Here is an 18,325-nt window from a genome sequence, read left to right as displayed (position 1 = left end):
TCATTATGTGATAATTTGGAACGGTTTCTTCCTGTGATTTGGAAACTTCTTTCTGTAGAGCAGTGCTAAAATTGCAGTTCCTTTTATGCATTTATTTGTGTTTCCCTACTGCTGGCTCATACTAAGATTGTAATCAAATACTAATCCAAGACCTTTTTCACAAGTATTATTACAAAGGGCTATTTTCTATCGCATACATGAGCATTTGGCTCTAAGTGAAAAACTTAGGAATTATTGTTTCCATTAAATTTAATTCTGTTAGTTTTAGCCTATCACTCTGATCTATCAAGATTCTTTAATTTTTATTTTATTTTCTAACATATTAACCATTCCAGTCCACTGTGTGTCATTCTAGATTAGTTGATCATATCTATCTATCTGTCTTTCTGTCTGTTGTTTTTTTTCCTGTTCAATCATGTCCAATTCTTGGAGACTGCCTGGATAAGTCCTGCAGGTTTCTTGGCAAGGATTTTCAAAAATGGTTTGCCACTGCCACCTTCCTAGGGCTAGGGCTGAGAGAAAATGACTGGCCCAAGATCACCCAGCTGATTCTGTGCCCATGATAGAACTAGAACTCTGAGCATTGTGGTTTGTAGCTTGATGCTTTAACCACGGTACCAAACTGGGTCAAAATATATAGATAGAGCAAAGAAAATAACACAATGCTATTATATGTAATTGTAGGAATATAAATGCTAGGGAAACTGTCAGGAATATATAGTGAGCCATACTCTTAGGTGATTGGAAAGCTAGAATTATATTCTGTGGCCCAATCTATACAAAGCTTTCTCCACGATTTTTGTCAGCTCCACTAATAGACTAAGACAGCAAATCAACTCACTGAAGGCTAAAACTACTTTTACTGAGATTGGGTAAAATAACAGAATATTGCCAGTCTGATTGTGCTGTAGTTTCTCCTCATGATTGCTTGTGTGCCATCGAGTTGTTGTCAACTCTTAGCAACCACATAGATAGATTTTCTCCTGGATTATCTCTCCCAGAGCCGGTCCTTTAGGTCTTCCAGTGGTGTGCTCATTGCTTCTGTAACTGATTCCATCCACCTTTCTGCTGAGCTTCCTCTTTTTCACTTTCCTTCTACCTTTCCCTGTATTAGAGCTTTCTATATAGAGCTGTGTCGTTGCATAATGTGTCCAAAGTAGGAAAAATTGAACCTGGTCATTTGTGCTTCTGATGAGGTTGAGTTGTTTAGTGTTTTTCTTGACTGTTCATGGTATTCTCAGTCTTATTTAACACCAAAGTTCAAAAGTGTCTAAGTTCCTTACAGTTGATTGACTTAAATCAGACATGTCAAACTCACGACGTCACGTGACGTCGTGCAACGTATCAGAGCTTTTTCTCCATTGCTGGCAATGGGGTGGGCACAGTTTCCTGATGACGCATCCGGCCTGTGGGTCGACAGTTTGACACCCCTGACTTAAATGTTTCATCCTTTTTTGCCTAAGCAATAGCTCCTGCATCTTCTTTATTCTCTAAAATTTCCATCAGCTGATTTTATCAACACTCCATGTTGCCTTAAAATTGCTGGTCTCCATATTAGGAAACTTACTGTGACCTGAGGCAACATCATATAATCATAGTGCTAGAAGGGGCCTTAGAGGATATCTAGTCCATCCCCTGCTCAAGGCACGAATCTTATACCATCCCAGTCAAATGGTTGTCCAGTCTATTTTTGAAAGCCTCTAGTGATGGAGCACCTACAGCATCAGGAAGCAAGCTGTTTCCTTGAATCATCCTGACTATCCAGAAATTCCTCCTTATTTCTAGGTTCAATCTCCCTCTGACAAGCTTTTTATCTTGCTCTCAGGTGCTATGCAGAATAAGTCTGCATTCTGTTCCCTGTGACAGGCCTTCAGTATTGGAAGACTGCTTTCAAGTCTTCTCTGAGCCTTGTCTTCATTAGGCTAAACACTCCTATATCCCTTAGCCGTTCATCATATTATTTTGACTCCAAACCCTTTATCATCTTTGTTGCCTTTCTCTGAACTCTTTCTAGGGCCTCAACATATTTTTCGAATTGTGACCAAAACTGTACCTAGTGTTCCAAGTGTGGTATCACCAGTGCAATATAAAGCAATACTATCACTTGTCATTGTCTTGATGCTATCTCTCTTCCGATGCAGCCTGATAAGGCATTGGCTTTTTTGGCAGCTGCAGCATACTGCTGGTTCATACTTAAGTGGTGGTCACTAGGACACATAGATCCCTCTCAAAGTTACTGCTGTTGAGCAAGGTACCTCCTATTCTATCCCCATGCATTTGGGTTTTCCTGCCCAAGTGTAGGATCTTTTCTCACCACTGAACTGCATCTTGTTGGATAGGGCTCAGTGCTCAAGTCTGTCAAGACTCTTCTGAATCTTGAGTCTATTTTCTAAAGTGTTGGCTATTCTCCCCAGCTTGATGTCGTCTGCAAATTTGATGAGTTCCCCTTCTATCTCCTTGTCTAGATCATTTATGAAGGTGTTGAAGAGCATCGGGTCCAGAACTGAACCTTGAAGTACCTCACTGCATGCTTCTCTTTATGTAGATATAACTCCAATGAGCACTACCCTCTGCCTGCATTTGATCAGCTAATTGGAAATCTATCTGGTGATGGTATTATCCATTCCATATCTCAGCGTTTTCCAACCTTAGGAACTTGAAGATGCGTGGACTTCAACTCCCAGAATTCCCCAGCCAGCATAGCTGGCTGGGGAATTCTGGGAGTTGAAGTCCACGCATCTTCACGTTCCTAAGGTTGGAAAACGCTGCCATATCTTACGGAGAAGTAGGTTGTGGTCTACTTTGTCAAATGCCTTACTGAAGTCCCAAGTATACAATATGCGCAACATTTCATTGACTCACTAATTTAGTTACCTTACCAAAAAAGGCAATAAAATTTGTCTGGCATGATCGGTTTTTAACAAGCCCATGCTGGCTTCTACTGATCATTTTGTTTGCTTCTAAGTGCTCACAAATTCTCTATTTGATTATCTTTTCTGGGATTTTCCCATGTATTAATGTCAGGCTGATTGGCCTATAATTCCCTGGATCCAATCTCTCCCCCCCCCCCCATTTTTTAGATTGATACTATGACACCTGTTTTCCAGTCCTCGGTATTTCCTCTGTGCTACATGAGCCTTGAAAGATTACATCTGTCAACTTCTTCAAAACTCTGGGATGTAAACCATCTGGCCATGTGATTTGTACTCATCCAGGGTGGATAAGCATTGTCATACCAATTCTTTGCCTATTTGATGTATCCTTCTTCTATCTCAGCGCTGTTTTTGATAGGTTGAGCTGTTCCTTCCTGTTGCGTAAAAACTGATGCAAAGAACTAATTAAGCAGCTTGGCTTTCTCCTTGCTGCCTGCCATCTTTCTGCCATCTGTTCCCATTAGTGTGCCTATTGTTTCCTTGACTTTCTTCTTGTTTCTTACATATTAAAATAACCTTTTTATTATTTTGCCATTGATTTTGAATAATATACCATCATTATAGGTAGAGCCTAATGCTAGGAGTCCTGATTGGTACAGGAAGCAGAATCCTTTGGAGTTGAACAACTAATAAATAATGGATGAATGAATGAATGAATGAAGGAAGGAAGGAAGGAAGGAAGGAAGGAAGAAGGAAAAAAGAGAAAGAAAGAAAGAAAGAAAGGAAAGAAAGAAAAAGTGGCTACCATTAAAATGCAGAACTAGATTATTACAGAAGGGCCAAACCATCCCAGCATCAGAGCACTTGGGAAATAGTTGCTCTCTATTACTGTTTCCCCATCCCAGGTGACTCTTCTGTTGGTTACTGCAATAGAAGAATTGCAGAGGAAGAATGTGTGGCAGGCAGGCAGACCAGAAGGCACATTAGAGGATGAACCTCTGTTGCTGGAATTAATACAAAAGCCATGAAAATTATATATTAACAAAGGCCTTTTCACATACTTTGATGTTGCTTGCATGACAAGTCATAATTTAGACATAAAGTGGAGAAAATGTATTTTTAACATTAATTTCTTATCAGCAATATGCTGAGCACTGAAAAAACCCTACGACCTATTTCATGACAGAGATATCAGACCCTTCCTTTGATTTCCCAGCCATAGTCTGGGCATGGGATATAAGCAGAGCTATACAGACATGTAGTACAAATGGAGAATTGGCTATACTTAAGATATGGCAAGCAAGATGTGTGGATGTAGACTATATGCATTTTTTGACAAGTGATTTATGGGAAAGAATAATGGAGGGCAAAGTGAATTTGTTATATTTAACTTCATTTACCCCTACCCAGATGTTCTGTACCAACCTGCTACCGGCCCTGCAGAAAAGGCAGGGACAACCCCTTTTACAAGAAGGCAAGAGGCTGGAACTAAGCCTGCCAAATTTATTAACATAAAAACATAAGCAGAGCAAACAGAGCAAACACGAACCATGAAACAGGAGCTATTCAAACGGTTGCCTTCAGCAAACCAGCCCTCCCACACATTCCCCTTTTAAACAGTTCAGGGCGTGGCTTCTCTGCCTCCTTCTGAGGTGCCCCATTGCCTTCCTCTGTTTACTCCTGATTGACTGCCTCCTGCGTCGGGCGTCCTTGAACAGGGCCAGCTGTGGGTCATCTTCATCCACGCTGTCGGGCTCACACAGCTGGGTCTGCGTCGTGACCAGGTGGGAGGGGCCTGGCTGAGGGCTCTGTGGAGCCTCAATATTATTCTCAGCAAGCTCTTCAACACCCCCCTCCTCTTCCTCTGAATTGTCCGACCCCAACTGCCGAACCCACAGGCTGACCCTGAATCACAACACCAGAGGCTTAGGTATTCTTGTAATTTGACATCAAGTTTGTCTTGAAAAACTAAAGTGAGTTTTAGAAGTTTGAGTCTAAATTGTCGTTAGGCAACGTGCATCTTTAACTGCATATTCAGACTTGAAACACTTGCTTTTAAAAATAAATACTACTAAATTTTTTGATTCTATAAGATGTGTTTCTGGCTTGATTTCATTTAGTTATTTATCAAATTTAGATATTGTGCATCTCACTCTCATTTCTCCTTAAAAAAGAGAAATATCACTTTGCAAATTCAACATATTATATATAATACTAAATAGGGGAAAATTTTGTATGTATGCCCACTGACAAAGAAATGATCAGTCTATAATTGTAATGGTAGGTTTATTTTAACAGTGACAAATGCATTTCAAAAAAGTTATAAATTGCTTTGCATTTTAATGAGTGAAATAAGTATTTGATCCCCCTATCAATCAGCAAGATTTCTGGCTCCCAGGTGTCTTTTATACAGGTAATGAGCTGAGATTAGGAGCACTCTTTTAAAGCTTTTTATAGCTTGTTACCTATAAAAATGCCACCTGTCCACAGAAGCAATCAATCAGATTCCAAACTCTCCAACATGGCCAAGACTAAAGAGCTATCCAAGGATGTCAGGGACAATATTGTAGACCTACACAAGGCTGGAATGGGCTACAAAACTATCACCAAGCAGCTTGGTGAGAAGGTGACAACAGTTGGTGTGATTATTTGCAAATGGAAGAAACCCCAAATAACTTTCAGTCTCTCTCGGTCTGGGGCTCCATGCAAGATCTGACCTCGTGGAGTTTCAATTATCATGAGAACAGTGAGGAATCAGCCCAGAACTACACATGAGCATCTTGTCAATGATCTCAAGGCAGCTGGGACCATAGTCACCAAGAAAACAATTGGTAACACACTACGCCATGAAGGACTGAAATCTTGCAGCGCCTGCAAGGTCCCCCTGCTGAAGAAAGCACATGTACAGGCCCGTCTTAAGTTTGCAAATGAACATTTGAATGATTCAGAGGAGAATTCGGTGAAAGTGTTGTGGTCAGATGAGACCAACATCGAGCTCTTTGGCATCAACTCAACTTGCTACCTATGCTACCTATGACCCCATTGTCAAACATGGAGGTGGAAACATGCTTTGGGGTATTTTTCTGCTAAGGAGACATGACAACTTCACTGCATCAAAGGGACAATGGACAGGGCCATGTACCGCAAATCTTGGGTGAGAACCTCCTTCCCTCAGCCAGGGCATTGAATATGAGTCGTGGCTGGGTATTCCAGCATGACAATGACCCAGAACACATGGCCGAGGCAACAAAGGAGTGGCTCAAGAAGAAGCACATTAAGGTCCTCTCCAGTCCTTAATCCCACAGAAAATCTGTGGAGGGAGCTGAAGGTTTGAGTTGCCAAACATCAGTCTCAAAATCTTAATGACCTGGAGAGGATCTGCAAAGAGGAGTGGGATAAAATCCCTCCTGAGATGTGTGCAAACCTGGTGGCCAACTACAAGAAACATCTAACCTCTGTGATTGCCAACAAGGGTTTTGCCACCAAGTACTAAGTCATGTTTTGTGAAGGGGTCAAATACTTATTTCACTCATTAAAATGCAAATCAATTTATAACTTTTTAAAATGCATTTTTCTGGATTATTTGTTGTTATTCTGTCTCTCACTGTTAAAATAAACCTACCATTAAAATTATAGACCTATCATTTCTTTGTCAGTGGGCAAACATACAAAATCAGGATCAAATAATTTTCCCCTCACTGTATCTATTTTATATATCTTTGCTCAGTGTAGCTTATGCTGATTTTATCTTAGTGGTTTCCTCAACTTCCTTTATGGCTTGGATATAAACATTTCTACCAGATTTTTCACCGTATGTGGTTTCTCTTTCTTAGTCCTTCAAACTTCATTCTGCTTATTAGACTTAAGCTATTTATAATAAAAATCATTCAGTTTTTTAAAAAAACAAAACACTTGTTAGTTCTTTTTATTTTCCATTTGTGAACAGGCTTGTGTTCTATTCCACAAGGGGGCAGAGTTCTCTTATTATGAAAAGTTTATATTTTAATTACAAAGATGTTTTGGAGTTGAGCTAGATTACAAATTAAAACAAAATGTTGCTGGAGGAATTGAGGATGAAAAGCTCACCTCCTTGAAAAGTACTAATTCAAACATAATGAAGAGTATTGCTAGGTTTAATTTCAGTTTTAATGTTTATATAGCTACTTTTTAAAAGTAAACTTAAGTTAGTTAAGTTACTCTGGTAAGCAAAAGAAATTCATATTAGGTCCTGCTTTTTTAATAAGAAAATGCAAGTTTGTAGCTTTTCCTTATTTCCTCCTCCTCCTCACTGTCCTGTCTTGGATAATGCTATGACTTCATTCTAACCCTTGGTATTGATTAGTTCTCAATTTCACTATGTTTATTTGTATATAAACAAATTATGTGTGTGTGTGTGTGTGTGTGTGTGTGCGCGCGTGCGTGCGTGCGTGCACAGTATGTTCTTTTGCTGGCATATTCCCAGAAGTATTAAATCCTTTATTAGATTTTTCATAGGCAAAGTTTAAAATCATTGTATCTATATTGCAACCCTAGAGTATATGAATTGGAACCAGCTGCAGATTACTGACTAATGGGTGCATATATGATCTATGAATTCACTATACTCAGATTGGGGATTTATTTTTAGTACTAGTACAGATCTTGCTGTCTAGCCTCTTGAAAATCTGTCCTGATTTTCTTCCAAATATTTAAAGTTTAACAATTAATTAACATCATACACTGATTTAAATGACAATAATGGTAAGGAAAGTGGGACTCATAAGTAAATATATATTACACTGCATGATTGCCACGGTTAACAAGTCACAAGCATTTGCTGATATGCTGTAAATCACTCAGAGATTTACCAGTAGATCATTATCTACCTCTCTTCTCATTTGAATAACTTGGAAGCAATCCCATTTGATATTTTAGATTACGGTATGAAACCAAAATGGTTACTATGTTTATTTTGGAAATTTGTATCGGATTAATTTGTGAAAGTAATATTACCAATAGCATGCTGTCTTTCATGCTTCTGTTGAAAGTAGCACAGGATGTAATGCTTTTAATTACTGTAAATAGAAGAAGCAATAAGGAAATAAAAAGAAGCAAAAAAATAACAAAATAATATACTGCTCAAAAAAATAAAGGGAACACTTAAACAACACAATGTACTGTATTTAATAGTAGGATGTCTTATCTTGTGTTCCCTTTATTTTTTTGAGCAGTATATATATATAAGGACTTTTCATGCATGTATATCAGATTCCACACAATAATTTCAATAAAGGATGACCTTCCTACATTGTAGTAATTTATACATAATCTATGTCTGAATGCAACTTGTTCATAGACTTCAAGTAATATAAAGTCATCAATTTGGTATATACCGTATATACTTGAGTATAAGCCGACTCGAGTATAAGCCGAGACACCTAATTTTACCCCCCAAAACTGGAAAAAGTTATTGACTCGAGTATAAGCCGAGGCTGGGAAATGCAGCAGCTGGAGGCTGGATCCCCCGAAAGACGTCTCTGCTGAGATGAGAGAACGGGGTGGCAAGCCGCCAAGAGAATGGGGCGGTGGAGTGCTCCGCCGAGAGAATGGGGCGGCTTGCTGTTCTCTCGGTGCAGCACGGCAGAGGCTGGATCTCGCGAAAGAAGTCTCTGCTGAGCGAGAGAATGAGGCATCTCAGCGACCATTTTCTCGGCGAAGACTTCTTTTGGGGGATGCAGCCTCTGCCGCCCCCTTCTCTCAGCTGCCCGGGCAGCTGAGAGAAAGGGGCGGCAGAAGCTGCATCCCCCGAAAGAAATCTTTGCCGAGAAAATCTCAGCGACCATTTTCTCGGCGAAGACTTCTTTCGGGGGATGCAGCCTCTGCCGCCCCCTTCTCTCAGCTGCCCAGCTGAGAGAAGGGGGTGACAGAGGCTGCATCCCCCGAAAGAAGTCTTCGCCGAGAAAATGGGTGGCAAGCTTCCACCGCCCCATTCTCTCAGCGGAGGCTTGCAGAGGTGGCGGTGGAGCTGCGCGCGCAGCTCTCCAAACCGCCGCAGCCCGTTTGGAGAGCTGCTGCCTTCGTCCATGTTTGATGAAAGCAGCAGCTCTCCAAACTGGGGGGTGGAAGTTCTTTTTTTTTTGTTCACTGGAGTATAAGCCGAAGTGGATTTTTCAGCCCAAAAAGTGGGCTGAAAAATTCGGCTTATACTCAAGTATATACGGTAATTGGGGCCAGGAATCAGAACAGCATAGACTCCATTTCTGTGGGCCATTTGTCAATTTCCATATACAGTAGTTGAAAAGAATATGGATGTTGAAAAATATTAAGTCTTGCACCAAAGACAAATTAATACAGGGAGTGCAGAATTATTAGGCAAATGAGTATTTTGACCACATCATCCTCTTTATGCATGTTGTCTTACTCCAAGCTGTATAGGCTCGAAAGCCTACTACCAATTAAGCATATTAGGTGATGTGCATCTCTGTAATGAGAAGGGGTGTGGTCTAATGACATCAACACCCTGTATCAGGTGTGCATAATTATTAGGCAACTTCCTTTCCTTTGGCAAAATGGGTCAAAAGAAGGACTTGACAGGCTCAGAAAAGTCAAAAATAGTGAGATATCTTGCAGAGGGATGCAGCACTCTTAAGATTGCAAAGCTTCTGAAGCGTGATCATCGAACAATCAAGCGTTTCATTCAAAATAGTCAACAGGGTCGCAAGAAGCGTGTGGAGAAACCAAGGCGCAAAATAACTGCCCATGAACTGAGAAAAGTCAAGCGTGCAGCTGCCAAGATGCCACTTGCCACCAGTTTGGCCATATTTCAGAGCTGCAACATCACTGGAGTGCCCAAAAGCACAAGGTGTGCAATACTCAGAGACATGGCCAAGGTAAGAAAGGCTGAAAGACGACCACCACTGAACAAGACACAAAAGCTGAAACGTCAAGACTGGGCCAAGAAATATCTCAAGACTGATTTTTCTAAGGTTTTATGGACTGATGAAATGAGAGTGAGTCTTGATGGGCCAGATGGATGGGCCCGTGGCTGGATTGGTAAAGGGCAGAGAGCTCCAGTCCGACTCAGACGCCAGCAAGGTGGAGGTGGAGTACTGGTTTGGGCTGGTATCATCAAAGATGAGCTTGTGGGGCCTTTTCGGGTTGAGGATGGAGTCAAGCTCAACTCCCAGTCCTACTGCCAGTTTCTGGAAGACACCTTCTTCAAGCAGAGGTACAGGAAGAAGTCTGCATCCTTCAAGAAAAACATGATTTTCATGCAGGACAATGCTCCATCACACGCGTCCAAGTACTCCACAGCGTGGCTGGCAAGAAAGGGTATAAAAGAAGGAAATCTAATGACATGGCCTCCTTGTTCACCTGATCTGAACCCCATTGAGAACCTGTGGTCCATCATCAAATGTGAGATTTACAAGGAGGGAAAACAGTACACCTCTCTGAACAGTGTCTGGGAGGCTGTGGTTGCTGCTGCACGCAATGTTGATGGTGAACAGATCAAAACACTGACAGAATCCATGGATGGCAGGCTTTTGAGTGTCCTTGCAAAGAAAGGTGGCTATATTGGTCACTGATTTGTTTTTGTTATGTTTTTGAATGTCAGAAATGTATATTTGTGAATGTTGAGATGTTATATTGGTTTCACTGGTAAAAATAAATAATTGAAATGGGTATATATTTGTTTTTTGTTAAGTTGCCTAATAATTATGCACAGTAATAGTCACCTGCACACACAGATATCCCCCTAAAATAGCTATAACTAAAAACAAACTAAAAACTACTTCCAAAAATATTCAGCTTTGATATTAATGAGTTTTTTGGGTTCATTGAGAACATGGTTGTTGTTCAATAATAAAATTAATCCTCAAAAATACAACTTGCCTAATAATTCTGCACTCCCTGTATATGTCTTCTTACCTATTTTATGGTCCCAGTTCTTTCTTGCAGACATATGGTGTTTCTTGCAGGTCTTCCAGTGCACCTTTGTTGCTACCATCCCGTTGTTTGTAATCAGTCTTTGCAATCTTATTGCAGCTGCTAGATAGATAAGATAGATAATCTTTATTGTCATTTTTTACTGTGGGCACATTGACACACAATGAAAATGAAATTTGGTTGCTTGCTCTCAAAGTACACATACATAACACACATTTAAACATGCTACATACAAAGATGTATAAACCTACACCCTTACATATAAATAACAAATATTAATCACTGTCCATCTTGAATACATAACAGAAAGAGGAAGCTTTAAAGTTCACAAGGTTAATACTGTATGAAACGAAACTATAACTGAATCTGGATGTTCTGCTTTGGACGCCACGAAGCCTCCTCCCAGAAGGTAACAGGGAAAACAGGTTGTGAAGAGATTGTGTAGCGTCCCAGATAATCTTACGGACCCTGCTCAAGCAACGTTTCTGTGCTATGTCCTGGATGGGAGGGAGGGAACTGCCAATGATCTTTTCAGCCATCCTCACCACTCTCTGCACCGCCTTCCTGTCTGAAGCAGTGATGCTTCTAAACCAGACTGTAATGCTATATGACAGGATTGTCTCTCTTTAGAAAGTGGTAAGGACAGGAGAAGGAAGATGTGCTTTTCTCAGGCGATTCAGAAAATGCAGGCACTGCTGTGCCCACTTCACCAATGTCTCACTGTTGAGCAACCAAGCCAGCCTACTCGTTAACTGCACACCCAGGAATTTGATGCTGGTAACCATCTCCACAGGTGATATGTGACTTACAGGTGCTAACTAGATGATACATTGTATCTTCAGCTTCTTTGCAGAGACAGCATTTACTATCTGTTTCCGTCTTCTCAGTCCTGACTTTATATGCATTTGTTCCTAAGGCTTGGTCTTGGACAGCCAGAATTAGCCATTTTGTCTCTTTCTTCAACTTTCCTGCTCTTAAAAATTTATTTTTCCTGCTATTTTTTAATGTACTGGCCATGTTATGCTTTGTTTTCCCATGCCTATTTTCTATTCTTCATTTGGTCATTCTTGTAGATCATTTTGGTGTCTCCAGTACTCAATAGGCCTTCCTGGTATATTGCATCTTCTTCCCTATCCTTTAGATATACAGATGTTCCTCAACTTACAACAGTTCTTTTAGTGACCATTCAAAGTTACAACGGCGCTGTAAAAAGGGACTTATGACCGTTTTTCAGTTGTCACTTTTGCAGCATCCCCATGATCATGTGATCAAAATTCAGATGCTTGGCAGCTGGTTCATATTTATGATGTTGCTGTGTCCCGAGGTCATGTGATCTTCTTTTGTGACCTCCACACAAGAAAAGTCAATGGGGAAGTCAGATTCACTTAACAACCGGGTTACTAACTTACCAGCTTCAGTGATTCACTTAACTGTGGCAAGAAAGGTCATAAAATGAGGCAAACCTCACTTAACAATCTCACTTAACAACAGAAATTTTGGACTCAACCATCTGATGTACTTCAATTATTATCATGATTCATCACACAATCAGCCAAATATTTAGACTATATTTGTCATTTTATCCACTTATCAGGTTTTCCTGCTTAATTGTCTAAGTGTATTAAGTGTTAAGCAGACAGTGTACATTAAAAAAATGATAACATTAATGTGGAAAATGCACTTTAAAGTGGAAAATACACATTAATTACATATTGTTTGTTTTTATTACAATAGTATCCATGGAGTACTTTCCAAGTTTGTTGAAATCAGCTCTCTTAAAGTCTAAGACACTGGTTTGACATGTGCCTGCATTATGTTGAATTCCAGTATAATATGGTCACTGTCCCCCAAAGTTCCTGCAACTTCAACCCTTTATATCATTTCATCTCTGTTAGTAAAGATTAAATTAAGTTCAATATAGTTGACCCTCTAGTTCTCTCTATCTTTTGGGTGACAAAGTTGTCTTCTAGATTCGTGAAGAATCTGTTTGATCTCCCAGTGATGCAGAGTGTTTGTCAGCATAATTCAAACCACCAATTACTATTGTAGCATCCTTCTTGCACACCTAAGCTAACTGATTAGCAAAAAGTTCATATCTTTTCTCTGGTTGGTTGGGTGGTCTACAGTATACACCTGTGGCAATGTCATTCCTTTTTCCTTTTATATTAACCCAAATGCATTCAATAAGGTTTTTATCCTTGCTTTTTTGCATTAGCAGGATCGCAAAGCAGATTATTACTTTTCAGTAACATACAAAATATTTAAGTATATGTGTTTCCTATTTTATTGAAATTTCCATTATAAAGTTCTGAACATTTTGTGTTTAAATAACAGAATTGGCAGTGTAGCCTAATGGAGGTAGGAAACAATTAACTACATTTATTCTTCATTAAAAAAATTGAAATGCAAAAGCTAATGTTGGGTTAGTGTTAGAATGTCCACTAGCACTTAATCTGATTGTATATGTGTTTTATATGTATTGTATAAAATGTTATATTGTGTGTGTGTGTGTGTGTGTGTGTGAGAGAGAGAGAGAGAGAGAGATATTTTATATAACCTCAATCACTAAATTTAGATTTTTTTTATATATGCACCCTGAGTTTTTGTACTCTAAGCTTCTGTTTACTGTTTTTAAAAAAAACTGATTTAATGCTGACTTTAAAAAAAGTTTGATCAAATGTATGATGTATTTTCCACATTTCACCTGTTGAATTCAAAATATAACAAATACAGACAAAAAGTATACTTTATCTGAAAGTATGTTCTGCGCCCTCTTGTGGACAAATATATACATACACAAATTTTAGCTTATGAATGTGTAATAGTTATGTTTGTATAATGGATGGGAAATTAGTAATTAAGCACTAGCTTACCACAAATTAAGTTCATGGGCATTTTTAGTATTGCTATTCTTAAGCAAGTTTCTTGGGTCATTATCCTTTTTTAAAAAAATATATACTACTTGTTTCTTCTTCTAAAATATATAGTGAAAGACTTTGAAGCACATTTAAGCCAATGTCTCACTGATCCTCAAAAACATATTCCTGATTTCTACACTGACAAGGAAAACAACCAGGTTTTACACATATATTTTCACCTTTTAAAAATCCTTAATTATTGTAGTTATTTTTTCACAATATGCCATTGTTATATGGAGGGTAAGGTACTACATTGAGACCAAGTTGCCATTCCATTATGGAAATCACTGAGCTATATTTCGTTGTTGATGATCATTCAGCCTAGCATTGTTCATCAACATAAGAATGTTAATATGCGGATAAAATGAGAAGGCACCACTGTGTATGACACTTTTTGTTCCCCAAGGAAAGCAGGATACCAATGTAATAATGGCTTCCTACCAGGAAAATTTATCAAGAACAAAGTAGTAGTCATCGACTTTTTATTACATCATCTCCTAATATTTTAATGTGTTTAATATATGTAACCTATATTAATATAGGTTACATTATTGTACAGGTAGTCCCCACTTAACAACCACATTTGGGATCGACAGCTCCATCGCTAAGTGATACAGTTTTTAAGATAGCTATCACATGATTGTGACAGATTTAGCACCTCACTTCTGCTGCATCCATTAACTAATCCACTCATAGCTGTTAAGTCAGATATCACATGATGTAACTTGTTATTTTACTACTGGATCCATTTACTTTGCTTGTGGGTAGCCAATTGTGAAGCAGCAATCATGTGATTGCAAGATGAGATGCTTGTAAATGCCTGCCATTTGCAAAGCAGCTGAATTTTGATCACATGACCACAAAGATGTAATGATTGTAAATGTGAGAGCTGGTCATAAAGTTATTTTTTTCAGCAGTGTTGTAACTTAGAATCGCTAGGGCACTAGTTAAGTAAGCAAGGACAATCTGTATTTTTGAACTGAAATTGTTTTTTAAAGTCAGCCTTAAAATAGACCAATAATAATGATTTAGAAGTTAATGTATTATCAATCTTTTGTTTGCTTTTTTTCGTATCTAGAATGGATTGGCTATGCTTCAAAAGCACCAATAGAACCATTAAACAAATTGTAATCATTATGTCATACAAAAGTGATTCTTAGACTTCTAAGGTGAAATGGCGAAAATGAAAGTGATTATATTTTCCTAAGCTAGAATTGGTCGCAGATCTAAATATACAGAGTTTATTTAGAGTTTATTAAATGAATGCTAAAGTGTAAAAACTCTTTTTAACTGAATATATTTGGTGATTCTATAGTATTTAAACATTTCTTAGACTTTTTAGGCTTAATTAGAAGATATTATTTTTTTCTTAATAGGAAGTAGCTCTTGCATTTAATATAGCCCCAGATTCCACAGCATGGAATCTGGGGCTATATCAGTGAGCTTGCCTTGTCCACCATCTCACCCACCATCAGGCAGCAAAGTGGAGACTTTCCATGGTAGGGAGATTTCAGTGGTGGCTAGGTCAACAGAGTTCCCATGCAATGGACTTTAAGGCTGGCCAATGTCAGTGAGCCCAGCAGAGGGGAGGCAAGGCAAGGCAAAGAAGACAGTGAAGGATCAGCTGGAGGTGGTAGTGGGGTGTGGCAATAGTAGTGGTTAATTGTGGGAGACACCAGCTTCTTCATCTCAAGTTAGGTTGTGCAGGATGCCAAAAGAGGGCAGAGATGGGAGTATATAGGCAAATGGAAAGAGTTGAAGCAGAGACAGTTTGCACAGTCATTGGCCACAGAATGCTGCCATGTCCATAAATGCAAGCTGGTTGCTAAGCACCCAAAATTTGATCATTTGACTCTGGGGGAGCTACAATAGTTGTAAGTGCGAGGATTGATCATTAGTCCATTTTTTTCAGCACACCATTGTAACTTTGAATACTCACGGAATAGCACAGGGCTATGTATTAACAAGCCAGTTTATGTAAGTAACTTACCCAGATATTACATACTTTCTTAGGCTTTCAGGTTAGTCTCATAGGAAGTTCATTATTATCTGGATAACCTCTATAGTAGAATTAAGAGTAGAAATGGGAGCTACATAAGTAGTCCCTGAAGTTCAGACACATTCTCCTTAGATCAACTGGTTATATAAATTAGATGGTCAGCTTGGATATTCAAACAGTTATCATATTTCAACACAGATTAACTCAGATTAATTATGAAAAAATACCTTACATAATATTCTGAGCTCTTTGAAAGAATTCAGCAAGGTTCATCAGGTTGATACTAACTCTCAAAGGGTTCCTATGCATATAAGCTTTATTCCAATGCATTGAGTAGCATTTGTTTTACAGTGTTTTAATAACTAGAATATCTAATCCACAAATTACTTGACATCAACTACAACCATATTTCTGTAGTGCTTCTGTCATTGTGTTCAGTAATTTTGCCTTGCTTCACTCATGCCGAGAGACCAAATCTATATCCATCAGGAAGTCAATGTAGGGACCATGATGAATGCATAACCCATACAATCCAATTTAACTGCAAAATATGTTGATGAAGAAGTTCACACATCATGTATTGGGTATACATTTAATCTGTTTTATTATTATAGAAGTATTATTTTGTGTGTTCTTTGTTACAGAAACTTATTCTCAAGAACAACTGCTTTTACTATTGAATAAATCAATTCTGAGATCCCGGAAATACAAGATCAATGAGTGTCACTTTAATAAATTTTAAGAGCAGTTTTTTCAACCTAGCAGATAGACAAAATTGTCAATCTATATAAAGTTTATTTGACTATATGTGATTCAAATAATACAAAATCTATTTCTGCAGTACTGGAACCACTGTTATTGTAATTATCTGCTAGATAGTTATCTGCTGTCATTCTAATAGATAACAGGATTCTGGCTATACAAACATACCTAAAATAATGTATTGCATCAGATCTTTATTGAACTTTCTCTTACCACTGTACCCAGAAGGGTTCCTCCAATTATTTTTCTTATGTTGATCATATAGACCTGGGGTGTCAAATTTGCAACGTCACTTGAAGTGTCGCGACGTACCACAACTTTTTCTCCATTGCCAGCAATGGGGTGGGTGCGGTTTCAGCATGACACATCTGGCCCATCGGTCGGCAGTTTGACACCCCTGATATAGACTACTCACTTTATGCAAACTTTAATATAAACTTTAATATAAAAGACTATTCTTTTATATTGCATATTAAATAAAACTCTATGCTACTACATTTTTTTAGACTTTAAATTTTGTTTTGCTTTGCAAATAGAGTCTTTCTTTCTCATTCCAGTGTGTGTGGGAGATGGGAAGTAATGTTAGCTGGCACCTGAACTAAAATCTGTGTGTAAGCACCACCATCCCAAGCACTTCAGGATGAATGGGGATATGCCTCATGTTCCCATCACTACTCTTGCAGGGATTGCTAGTCTTACTGATCGTAAGTATCTTTCTAAGTAAGTTTTTTAAAATTAAAACTTAATATAAATTATCTTAGCATGCTATTGTATGTTTATATTTATATCAAAATATCTTTGGAAATAAATTGTGTGTGTGCGCGCAGGTGAACTAAATGTGTGCACATGCGTATGTATGCATATATGGTTAGAAATAAAGTATAGTTTATCTGTGCATACCTTGGTTATCACTGTACCAAATATCTACCTTATTTTTCTTGGATGAAGAATGAGTAGTTTGTACTTTTAAAATCCTGATTTGACAACAGAGCAAAATACGCATTTGTGTTATAACACAATATTCTTATCTCCTATGGCAATATTATAATTTGAAGTTATTTAATTTTTCAGTTAAAAAATGCAATTAAATTGACCCCTATCCAATAAAAACCTTAGAAATTGATCAGTGGGAATTGTGTGCTGGATGGCAAAGAAGCCTCACCTTAGTATTTCTTTGAGCTCTGTGCAAGAGGGCATTGATTCAAGTATAACAGATACCTGGCCAATTCTTGATGCATAATAGATAATTTTCTGGCACTCAATTGCTATGCACAAAAACGCAAAAGAAGAGAATAGTAACATGAAATATGGAAGTAGAATAGGCTTCCCTAAGTTGATGCTCACTAGGTACCTTGGAAATTACAACTTCTGGAATTCCTAGCAAGAATATCAATTTGGAGAAGACTGAGCATCAGAAGTATCAATAGTTATTAATGTCAGAGGTATTATTACTGGCTCTGAATCACAGTGTTTAATACTGCAGGAATGCTAAATGGGACAAAAATTTTCTGAAATGCTGTTGTGTTTTTTTTAAAAATGGAGTAATGTTTTATTCTAAACCTTTCTAAACAGTTTTGAATCAGCTGCCTCTTCCATCACCTTTGCCCGCCACAACTACAAAAAGCCTGCTCTTTAATGGACGAATTGCAGAGGAGGTGAACTGTCTTTTGGCTTGTAGGGATGAAAATCTGGTTTCACAGCTTGTACACAGTCTCAACCAGGTGTCAACAGATCACATGTATGTATTTAAAGCACAGCGTTTTAAAATTGACTATTATGTGTGTAGAATTATTAAAGGCACTTTATTGATACTGCTGGATTGTAAAAATGTAGAAAAGGTCTAATCC

The 18,325-nt window shown here is 38.4% G+C and overlaps 1 protein-coding gene across 2 annotated transcripts in view; it reads left to right on the top strand.

Annotated features, from left to right (window-relative positions):
* NIPBL (NIPBL cohesin loading factor) overlaps positions 1–18,325 on the top strand; it is a 169,246-nt gene that overhangs the window by 42,907 nt on the left and 108,014 nt on the right. For both annotated transcript variants that reach the window (XM_083354590.1, XM_083354591.1), the window contains exons 2-3: positions 17,036–17,182; positions 18,051–18,216. In XM_083354590.1, the coding sequence (XP_083210716.1) occupies positions 17,119–17,182; positions 18,051–18,216 (230 nt within the window). In that variant the 5' untranslated portion in view covers positions 17,036–17,118. The remainder of the gene's footprint in view (positions 1–17,035; positions 17,183–18,050; positions 18,217–18,325) is intronic.

This window comes from Vipera ursinii (genome assembly GCF_947247035.1).
Source record: "Vipera ursinii genome assembly, chromosome: 2".
In the NCBI taxonomy this organism is placed as follows: Eukaryota; Metazoa; Chordata; class Lepidosauria; order Squamata; family Viperidae; genus Vipera; species Vipera ursinii.
This window is presented reverse-complemented; position numbering and strand designations above follow the sequence as displayed.